The 11,713-nt window shown below is 37.3% G+C and overlaps 1 protein-coding gene across 1 annotated transcript in view; it reads left to right on the forward strand.

The window, feature by feature from the left end:
- Positions 1-11,713, forward strand: part of KDM3A (lysine (K)-specific demethylase 3A) — a gene marked incomplete at its 5' end in the record, with an annotated part of 63,634 nt that overhangs the window by 4,002 nt on the left and 47,919 nt on the right. The window contains 6 exons of the mRNA XM_005858407.2: positions 2,505-2,660; positions 4,102-4,212; positions 7,699-7,801; positions 8,761-8,885; positions 9,129-9,201; positions 9,312-9,400. Of these exons, the coding sequence (XP_005858469.1) occupies positions 2,505-2,660; positions 4,102-4,212; positions 7,699-7,801; positions 8,761-8,885; positions 9,129-9,201; positions 9,312-9,400 (657 nt within the window). The remainder of the gene's footprint in view (positions 1-2,504; positions 2,661-4,101; positions 4,213-7,698; positions 7,802-8,760; positions 8,886-9,128; positions 9,202-9,311; positions 9,401-11,713) is intronic.

The following is an 11,713-nucleotide window of genomic DNA, read 5'->3' on the forward strand; positions in this document are numbered from 1 at the left end:
ATATTTTAAGTCATCTTTTTTTCAAACCAGAGTTAATGTGAATTTTTGACCAATGCAACCTAATACTCCCAAAGTCATAAACTAAATTATTTTTAAGGAACTAAATTTTATTTTCAAATCATTTAAAAATTAGGATGTAAAGAGAGACCCTGTCTAAATTTTGGGTTATATGTTAGATAATGATATTGAAGATCCTCTCTCCTCCATTCCTAACTGAAGGAGTTAAGATTAATTAAGATAAATTAAGATTTGAATTATACAGGGGTCTTCAAACTACCTCGCCTCCTTGCCAGATACTTTATATAAATTGTCTTTAAAATCTACCTAGCAATGCAGTGAAGAGTAGGTGTTAGTACTTTCATTTTTAAACTAGCAAAACATGACTCAGAGAGCTTTGATTTAAGCAAGGTTTGTTTGTTTAAATCATATGAGCATTTATTCCAATACTGCCGTCAGTATGGGAGAGCAGCAGGTCATACACAAAAATCGGCTCTAAGCAAGGGTTCTTAACCTGGGGTGTAGGTTAATTGGTTTCCTTTGTAATCCTATATATTTTATTTTATGCTCCTAAATTCATTCTAAGAAAACTTGAATATAGCTGGATGCAAACCAGAGCTCTCTGTTTCTGAAATTTGTTCCACTGTGATGGGAAAACTGTCATCCAAAGCTAGCTTGGGTTTGAGGTTGATGTGATATGGGTCAGAAGAGGAGATATCAGAGGACCTGAATTCTGTGGCTAGGAAAATAGAAATAAAGGAAGATGGGCAGTCTTTGACCACCTCTGTGAAAGGATCATTTGGTTGGTTATAGTGATGGATGGAATACATAGAACCAAAGAGAGAGCCCATGGAGCCTTGTCACATAATAGTATTTACATATTTGCACTTATTCTCTAATAACTACAAAGTTAAAAGCCTGCCATATGAAGAAGACAGGCAGCTTCTTGGGGGAAGTTGCTTGGGAAATTAGGGATGCACATTTTGTTGTTGGGGGGCTGGGGTTTGTGGTAGGTCTTCAATTTCATTGATAACCATAAAACTGGGGAAGGTTTGGGATAGGGACTAACAGTATGTCAGTTAGGAACTTCCTCCCTTCTAAATGGGTGAGAGAACAGAAGGTAAGAGCCTAATTCAGAGAGAAATTTATTCAGCAAGTCTTTGAGTAGTGACTTGGGACTGATACCAGTGAAACACAGTGGTAAGTAAAAGCTGACACAGACTTTGACCTATTAGAATTTATAACATGTCAATCAGGTAACCACAAATCAATAATTCAAAATGTGGGTAAGTGCTGGGAAGGAAAAGTACAGTGTTTTGAGTACAGTTAGTAAGGAAGCCTCTCTTGGACTTCTTTGAGAAAAGGACTTTTTAATTTGGTTCTGACAGATAAATGGAAGTTATCTAAACTTTTTTTAAGTTAAAGGTTAAAAAGGGAGATACTGTCTGAAATTATGAACAGTGCTATAGAATTATTAACTAATTACTTGAAATAAAAAAATGAAAGGCCTTTTTAGTAAGAGGAAGAATTTGAAGTCAAATAGAAATAGTGACTATTACACCAAATATTGAGGAAGTCTATTGTATATAAATTAAAATACAAAAAATCCCCAACCCATTAAAAAGTTTAGAATAAATTAAGGGGTAGCGTGTTCATAATGGGTTAATAAGTAAGTTAGGGTGTTTTGATATATTTATATCAAATTAAAGGTTTTGTGAATGTTTCTATTTCTGGGTGAGAGACCACTTTTGGAGTGAATTTTTTTTTATGTCTTAGAATATACAAATTGTAAGGGTTTTATTTTAGCTTTAGGGTTAAAACATATTTTGCAGGTCTGAGGCAGAAATTTTCACAATTACTTGGAAAATGGTATTTCCATTGTAGTTTAACTTTCATATAAGAAGCTAGAGGTAGTCCTGGAAAAAACTCTGGGGTCATTTATCAATTACTTGTTTGTCTATTTAGCAAAGTAGTCTTAGATGCTAGGGTAAATTTCCCAGCTTATTCAATTGAAAGGGATTTCTGAGGCTGTGCCATGTATTAGGCCTTGTGCTAAATCCCACTGATACCAGGGGAATTCAAAAGCAAGTGGTGGATTGTGGTCATGGGGAGTCATCTCAAGCTCACAAACAATGTCAACATAGAGTTACAGTGCTAAGCAATTAGTACTTCTTTTAAATTTGTCTTTAATTCTAAACTCTGATGTCTAATTAACATTTGTAAGAACCTTCTACATGGGGGTTCTGTGCTTTGTGGGCTTCTGAGAGCTAACTTTGGGGGCAGGGACTGGCCCTCAAAGCCCTTGATTTCTGCTTCCCAAAGTGGTTTGGGAGCCAGAGCTTGATCCATGTCTGGATAGTTTATTGTGTGAAGAAAAGTAAGAGCAGGAAAGGGGAACAGTACATTCAGATATTTGAGTAGAATAAAAAGGGTATAATTCAACTTGAGCATTTTTTCTGTTTATTTTTGTTAATCAAATCTACTTTTTCCCCATTCTGTTTGTCTAGGTGTGTGTGGAGTTTGATGGGGAATCTTGGAGGAAGAGAAGATGGATAGAAGTCTATGGCCTTCTGAGGAGAGCATTTTTAGTAGAGCATAACTTGGTTTTGGCGGAACGAAAGTGTCCTGAAATTTCTGAACGAATTGTACAGTGGCCTGCAATAGTGAGTAAAAACTTGGGCTTATTGAACTCAACGAGAAAAGGGCATTTCATCCATTATGAGTGAAACAAGAAAAATATATATGTGATACCTATATTCAGCCCTCTGGAAAATAATAATATAGATAAGATATGTCATGTAGATGAGTCATAAGAGCACCCTGGATCTTTTGTTAGTCCTGCTAGGAGCTCTGGGCCCTTAACTTCTTGGGCCTTATTTTCTTCACTTGAAAACTAGGGATGGAAGTAATGTGGGGAATGTCAAAGGTCAAAGGTCGGGAACTAGTAGACATACTCAGACATACAGATCTGTTTGATTTGACCCTCACAGTGTTTTAAGAAAATTTAAATTAGTTACCTGCTTTTCAGAATGTGGAGTGTAGTGGTTGACCCTTGACCTGTGAACCAGGAGGTCACTGGTTCAATTCTTGGTCAGGGCACATGCCAGGTTGCAGGCTCGATCCCCAGTATGGGGTATGCAGGAGGCAGCCAATTGATGATGTTTCTCATTGATGTTTCTATTTCTCTGTCTCCCTTCCTCTCTCTCTAAAAATCAATAAAAACATATTTTTTAAAAAAAGAATATGGAATGTTCACTTAAAAATCTAGATTTCCCGTTTCTTTTGAAAAAAACTATAAGATATGGCAAAACTTGAGCCTTGTGGCAGTTCTTTATCACAACCGTTGGCTAGAACTGAATAATGGCTGTTGCCTGGCTCCTGGAAGGGTTTCCAGTCTTGATCTCATGGCCTCTAAGTTTCCCCCTGGGTCATAATATTCTCTGGCTCTAAAGATACAGTCAGGATATGATTGTGTCATTTCCACATCATTAAGTTAGAGGAAAAGAGTTATCACTATGTTTGGAGAGGCCATTTGAGGTTTTATGAGACATGAGCTGGGGCATGAGGTGGAAGGGGCAGATTTGGGTAGGTGGAAGGCTCGGAAGATGACTGAAAGGCTGACTAGATTGTGAAGGGCCTTGTGTGCTGTGCTGGCAAATTGAAGGTTTGCCCATGAGTCAGAACAGCTTTTAGAGATTTTTTGAGAGATGCAGGGTTTTGGTTAAAGTTGTATTTTGCTCTTGCTTTTTGTATTTTTTTTTCTCCCAACTATTAAGAATTTGCTAAAAATATGGTCCTGTCTCTCTAGGAAAATATATGCACACATAATTGTTTGCATAAAATTTGGGGAAGCCATGTGTCTCTGGGCCCAGACTTGTATGTTAATAACTCCTGAATGTGTATGTGGTTTAAATTATTGATTGAATAAAAATTGTGTGCTCTTGTTGTGGTTGCATAAATAGTTGTTAACGAGATACTTGCAGTGAATAAAAAATGTAATGGCTTTCTCTCTTCCTGCATGTGTGCAATATTACCATTCCCCATTTCCAGAATTATGCTGACAGCAGTTATGATGCCAAAATGTTTTCTTTTGTTTTGTTTTAGGTGTACAAATCTCTGTTGGACAAAGCTGGTTTGGGATCCATAACTTCTATTCGCTTTCTAGGAGATCAACAGAGAGTATTTCTTTCTAAAGACCTTTTGAAGCCTATACAGGTATAACACAGAAACATTATTAAATGCTAAAAACAGAATTTATAAAATTGTCCTTTAACATGAGAACTAAAATACTGATGTTGATTGCTCTAATTCAGGTATCTTTTATATTGTTGTTAATCCTAAACGAGGATATTTTTTTCCATTGATTTTTTTTTTTTTTATAGAGAGTGAAAGGGATGCGGGGGAGGACAGAGAAAAAGAGAGAGAAATATTGATGTGAGAGAGACACATTGATTGGTTGCCTTCTGTACATGCCCCAACTGGGGCTGGGAATCGAGCCTGCAACTGAGGTAATGTGCCCTTGACCGGGAATCAATCCTGAGACCCTTTGGTCCGCCAGCTGACGCTCTAAATACACAGCCAAACTGGCTAAGGCTAATTCAGTATCTTAACAGAGAAAAGAACCCATCCCATCAACAGATAATTGTTAGGCATTATCCCTCAGTGTTAGTCATTGGGTTAGTGCCGACTGTATGAAATTGGAAGGACAAAGGTACTACAATTAATGGTGTGTGTGTGTGTGTGTGTGTAAACACCTAGGCATTAGGACAATAATTTTTAAAAGATTGACTATCATTCTATGTGTACATATATCTATATACACATATATACACATAAATGTTAGCCCTCATTAGCTATGGATTCTGTATTTGTGAATTTGCCTACTTGCTAAAATATATTTCTAACCCCAAAATCAATGCTTTGGTGCTTTCACAGACATGTCCAGAGTGACAAAAAATTTGAGTTGTTTGACACATGTTCCCAGCTGAGGTCAAATAAGGTGGCATTCTGCCTTCTTGTTTCATCTCTTGTAAAAAAGTCTATTTTCGAGACATACTTTGTGCTGAATTTTGGTGCTTTTTGTTGATGATTTCCCTGTTTAAAATGGCCCTCAAAAGTAGTGCTGGCCCTGGTCAGTGGGTCAGTTGGTTGGAGCACCATCCTGTACACCAAAGGGTTGCAGGTTTGATCCTGATATTTCTCTCTGACCTAGATGTTATTTTTTATCTCTGTCCCTTCCTTTCTTTGTCTGAAGTCAAGAAACATATCCTCAGGTGAGAATTAAAAAAAAAAAAAAAAAAGTGCTGATGTTTCGTCTAGTGTTCCTAAATACAGGAAGGTTGTGATTTGTCTTAGAGAGAAGATACATGTGTTAAATAAGCTATTGGTCTTGAGTTCAAGGCTAATAATGCAGTAATATATGCTAAATAATGTATCTTACAACAGAAACACACATAAAACAAGGTTATATATTGATCAGTTGATGAAAATGTTGTGACCAGAGGCTTGAAAGAACCTAACCCTATCTTTCCTCTAGGAGCAGTGGTTCAGTGTTCACTAATTCAGTGTTTGTGGTGACTTAATAGAACATAACTACCACGAATAATGAGAACTGAGTATGAGTGTGTGTGTTCTTTCCAATTAGCTTGTAAAATTCCCACCTTTTTCTTCACAATATTTAGGCTCCTGTATCTTCTTCATAGGGGATTGTTTTCTTTATTACAAAATTGTTAGGAGGGGAAGAACACACAGATTAATTTATCTCCACAAATCATTACCTTGGGAATAATGTTGGTCTTATAATAACATTCATCTTTTAGATGTCATTTAGAAAGCTTAATAATCCCCTTTACTTGCTTCTATTCAGTGACTTGTAGAACAATTCATCCTGTTTATTTTGCTTAAAGGCAATCTAGGGCCAATAGGTATTGCCATTGCTGGCCCTGAATTGGAAAACCCAGAACACTGGCTTTTTCCTCTACTCGTCTCACTTTTACTTCCACATCTTAGAAGTGAGTGAAAACAGGTTGGTTCACTTACTTATTTTATAATGTTTAAGTAAGTGGAACAGGGGGAGATGCTTTTATTTAACTTCAGGTGCCAGTTACCTTCATATATTAGATAAGGCATCTTGATATTTTTCCTGCCTTAAAAGAAAGAATGACTTGCTCTTAAGGACTGAGGAACATATAGGAGGGACTGTGGATATATCTTGCTTTACGTAGTGATAGAGTATATTTTACTTGTTAGCATTTTTTTCTCCAGGACAGTTCTGTTTTATATCTTGCAGGTGTTCAAGCTTTTCGGTTAAATAGAACTCATAATTTTGTCTATTGAGATTGAAAAAGAAAAATCTTGCTAGGAAGTTTATTTGTTCTCAGGGAGATGCACTGTGGCCATCAGTGTGAATGCTGTTTTGTATAACAATTGAGAGAGACTGACGTGCTCTTGACTTTTATTGATGACAACAGTCGTCAAAGTTTGGTGCTTCGGGGCATTCCCTTATGGATATGGTCACATCAGGCTTCTACTGTGTGAAACTCTAGGTTGGGGGATGTGATTACCACAGTACGATGCTTGTCTAAGTAATGCACAGAGAGTCCGAAAATCATTTAGTCGATGTAAAAGTTGGTATTGAAACTCAAGGTCTGCCTTTTGGATTGAATTTGGCTCAGTTATCTGTGGTTAAGAAAAAAGACAAAGTGTCCAGGTCAACTCTCTGGCACTTTTGATGAGCCTAAAACTCTCCTAAGCCGAGTAGAATTATTTTAACTTACTTAAGAGCCTTTTGTGGTTTTCCCCATTACTGTGCTGTTTTGTCTCATAGTAGTAGGAACACATTTAGATTTTTTGAAATTGCAGTAGCACGAGGGGAAAAAAACCCTCACAGATGACACATTCTGGTAATTAATGTTGAGCTCTTATGAAGACTCTAGGTTAAGTCTAATATTACTTGCATTTCCCCAGAATGGCCTCTAAAAGACTAGTTATCTTTTCTAATATAACTTATTTTTAGCCATTTCACAGTGGCAGAAAAGCATGACAACCTGGTATTGGAAGGGCTTCTGTGCAATATAGTTTGGGTTGGCAGCTTATTCCTAAAGACAGTTTCTGTATACATTTATCATAACTGAGTGTATGCACAAAGCCAGAAGACTGGAATAGTGCCCAAAATGGAACCACTGCCAAGAATTTAGTGTTTCAAAACTGGCTCACTGAAGATTTAGGCTGTTCATTCAAATTTTGTCATCATCACCCTCCACCCCTTTACTATTGAAGAATGCATTTGGAATTCTAGTTAGGTTAAATGATTCTGTGTGAAATGATTTGTTAAAAACAGCAATGTCAGTGAGCTGACAGTATGGATCTCTGTTTCTATGTCTTTTACCCTGGTGTTTTGGACATGCATTCACCTGTTCATTTGTTTGCTTATTATGTTTCCCATAACCAAAGTTATGTCTTATTTAAAATTATGCTTTAAGCCACTCTTAGTATTTGTCTTGCTCTTATCTTGGGGTGACTTCCCTTCAGTCTGCCTTAGTCTTGTGCTCATTTGGTTTCCTGTTATGACCTGTCTGGTTCATTGGTGCCATCAAATGGCTAATTGATACTACTTTAACCTCTCTGATTAAAATATCCAATGGAATTTCAATAACTCTTTTTGTTTGTTACCTTAAAATGTAATGATCCTCCATTTCTCAGGATGTAAACCGTCTTCGACTTTCCCTTATGGACAACCATGATGTCAGTAAAGAGTTTCAAGCTTTGATTGTGAAACATTTGGATGAAAGCCATCTTTTACAAGGTATGTGGATAGTTCATGAGTTGATCAATGATTAGCTTCCAAGAAAAGCTATGTTTTAGCCCTTTTCACTCCTCCTTTCATTGCAGTTTCTAATTTTTTAGAAATTCCTTTGCTGCTTTCTCCCATGCAACTAGATGATTGAAGGACTTTGTATTCTATAATATATTCTAAAGCCTCTGAAATTTGGACCGTTCAGGGATTATGTGAAAACTATAGAAGTAAGCTAGATATCTTAAAAGTTCAGCTATATTTAGACATGGAATTTGATATGTTTGGAATTCCAGTCTTATAAAATTGAGGAAACATTAATTTGGTAATCCTGAGCTTCCCATTTACTGTTATTGAGTTTCTTGGTCAGTTTTACAATTAAAGTCTTTTTTAAATATACATTTTTTATTGATTTCAGAGAAGAAGGAAGAGGGAGAGAGAAAGAAACATCAGTGATGAGAGTGAATCATTGATTGGCTGCCTCCTGCACACCCCACACTGGGGACCAAACCTGCTACCCAGGCATGTGACCTGACTGGGAATCAAACCGAGACCTCCTGGTTCATAGTTCAACACTCAACTACTGAGCCACGCTGACCAGGCACAAAGTCTTTTTATCAGACTTAGCAGTTCTGTTGGGGTTCCTGAATGTTTGGATCTTCTAAGGACTCTTTCTAGGACAGTGAGTTAGAGCTCAATGAGTTTTCTGATACTATTTGATCTGATACAAATGCTGAAGTAAATATATTGCCACTCTAAGATAAATCAATAGGAGAATGGAGCTTTAAAATAAAAAGTTTTAAATTTTCTCCAGCTTTGCGGAAATGTCTTTCTTCTCTTGTTTATGAAATATCTGTTAATGTTTACTTTTGTCTATTACATTTATAAATGATTTCAGAAAAGATTATCTTGGATGATGGTGCTGTTGAAAGATAATCCAAATTGCTCTAAAATTTTTATTTTTTTTTAAGGTGACAAAAACTTAGTTGGTTCCGAAGTAAAAATTTATAGCTTGGACCCATCAACTCAGTGGTTTTCCGCAACCGTTATAAATGGAAACTCAGCATCCAAAACTCTTCAAGTCAACTGTGAGGAGGTAAAGATGATGACAATTGCATGTAATATGACAGGGGAAGGTAATTATAAAAAGGAATTATGATATCTTAAAGGAGCTAAACACCTTTATTATGTTAAAATATTAGAGTAGAAAGAGAAATGTCACAATTATCTTAAAGGAAATTATTTGTAAGAAGCTCCTATTATGTTAAAAGAGCTAATTTCTGCTATGTTCCAGAGCATTTTCTAATTTTCCATTATCTTTGTTTTATTTATTTTTAAGATTCCAGCACTGAAAATTGTCGATCCATCACTGATTCATGTTGAAGTTGTACATGATAACTTTGTGACATGTGGTAAGATAATATTGTTTGGTTAAAATCTTTCTTTTTCTTCCTGTCTTTCCCCTTTATCCTCATGTTAAAGGAAATAGGGAAGCCAACTTAATTATTTTTAAATATTTTAGGTAATATTACAAGAACTGGAGCTGTGAAACGCAAGTCTTCTGAGAATAACGGAAGCGTAGTTTCCAAACAAGCAAAATCTTGCTCTGAGGTAACTTGATTTATTTTGTCACTTGCCTGGAGTGTTCTTTAACCCTAGCAATGCATGGCCAGCTTGTTTAGTGGTTGTAAAGCTGTCTTCTTTCTCTGCTATTCTTTGGTATTCCAGAGCTTGGCCATAATTTCTACCCTCAAGCAGGTAGAGATCATATAAATTTCTGGTTCACTATTTTTGGGCAAAAATTTTTTGTTTGATGTTTTTTGAAAATTCTCAATAGATTTGAAAATTTCATGATATGGAGGTGTTTATGAAGGTAAATTGAGTTGTTGTGTTTGAAATTGGAAGAACTCCTGGAATGAGAAGAGGGCAAGAACCTTAAATTTCTGAGTAGATTTGGTACTGAAATAGGACTCCTACCTCCTCAATAATAACAAGGTTTGATTGGTCATTTATGACTGGATACTCATTTTTTGAAGGAAGTGGTTGGTTTGTCATTATAATTTCTGCCCCAAAAAGTATAGTCTTCTATAAAGGTCACTGTGAGTTCAAGTATTGGACTTAATTCTGTTCTGAAATAGTTAGGACAACACTTAAGAATCTGAGCATCTGGGAATGATTGGCTTTCCTGAATATCAAACCTTTATATAAGCAACAGGAACTTTGATACTTAACTAACAACTCTGTAAATCAAAGTATCTAATACCACTATCTTCCTTCTATGTGCGTAGGTCTGATCAGGTTGTTCAGGAAAGATTGAAGAGGTAATTATGGAAATTAGTATTACTACCTTTCATTTTTGCCTTAAAGTTTACAAGGATGAAGTAATGTTCAGTAGTCTCCCCCTTTTCTTTGAAAGGGATATATTCTAAGACACATACACACACACACAAACACACACACACACAGTAGATGCCCGTAGCCACGGGTTATATCAAACCATACATATACAATGTTTTTACTATACAGATACTTATAATAACATTTATGGCTGGTCTTTGGCATAGCCAAATTGCCAGGGTCTCTTGCATTTTGGCCCATTATTAAGTAAAATAGGGTAACTTGAATACAAACACTGCAATATAATGGCAGTAGATCTGATAACCTACCTTACTCCTAAGTGACCAGCATTTGGGTAGCATGTACAGAGCGGATACACTGGATAGCAGACTGCTTCACACCCTGGGTAGGATGGGGCAAGATTTTATTGTACTTCTCAAAACTGTGCACAATTTAAAATTTATGAATTGTTTCTGGAATTTTCCATAGAATATTTTTGGACCATGGTTAATAGCGGGTCACTGAAACCATGGAAAGTGAAATAGCAGATAAAGAGGAACTACTGTAGTAAGGACGTCAAGTAAGTGATTATTGCCTTTTAGAGATAAGCTCACAGAGGATATTGTCAAGTAATCCACAGCAGTAGAAGCTAAAAGAGAAAGGTTTTGACATTGGATAAATTGTTAGTGATCTTGGGTAGAGGTAATACAGGCCAGTTTGAAGAAGTTGATTGGGTGTTGCCTGTCACAGAATATATCAGTATAAATGTTGGTGTGATGAAAAGGAAAGCCACATGATGTTGTGGGGAGGGGACCAAGGAATAGCAAATGGCATCCTGATGGATCCTGGAGGAAGCAATCTGGGATATAAGCAGGACTGGGGTCAGTGGGGACCTCCTGTGGGAGAAGGTACCAGTTCTTCAAAGTGTCAAGTTTATCAGTCTTTGTACAGGTAGTTGAGCAAGTCAATTTATAACCTTCAGGGAGTTACTTGTGGAATGTGGTAATCCTATCTAATAAAAGAGAAACATGGTAATTAGCCGTACATCTGCTACCCTTCCCATCAGCTAATCAGGGCGATATGCAAATTAACTGCCAGCCAAAATGGCGGCTGGCAGCCATGCACTGAAGTGAACAGGGAGGCTTGCTTGCTCCAGTGACGGCGGACTCCAACGTTCCCCACCTGACTTGCCGGCCTCTCAGCTGCGACTCTAAGCAACTATGTTGCAAATATAGAAGCTAAACAAAACCCCAGAAACCTGCTTTAGTCAGCCGTGCTTCAGCCAGCCGGACCACAACATTGTATCAAATACAGAAGGTAAACAAAGGCCAGAAACCTGCTTTCAGCAGCCGAGGCCTCAGAGCTAAAGCTGGCCCAGAATAAAAAAAAGAAAAAGAAAAAAAGGAGCGGTTGGGAGCTTCAGTCACCCGCCAGCCTGAAAACGGCCCTCAGCCCCTCACCTAGACTGGCCAGGCACCCCAGTGGGGACCCCCACCCTGATCCAGGACACCCTTCAGGGCAAACCAGCCGGCCCCCACCCGTGCACCAGGCCTCTATTCTATATAGTAAAAGGGTAATATGCCTCCC

Source organism: Myotis brandtii, unplaced genomic scaffold, assembly GCF_000412655.1.
Source record: "Myotis brandtii unplaced genomic scaffold, ASM41265v1 scaffold1172, whole genome shotgun sequence".
NCBI classification, from domain to species: Eukaryota; Metazoa; Chordata; class Mammalia; order Chiroptera; family Vespertilionidae; genus Myotis; species Myotis brandtii.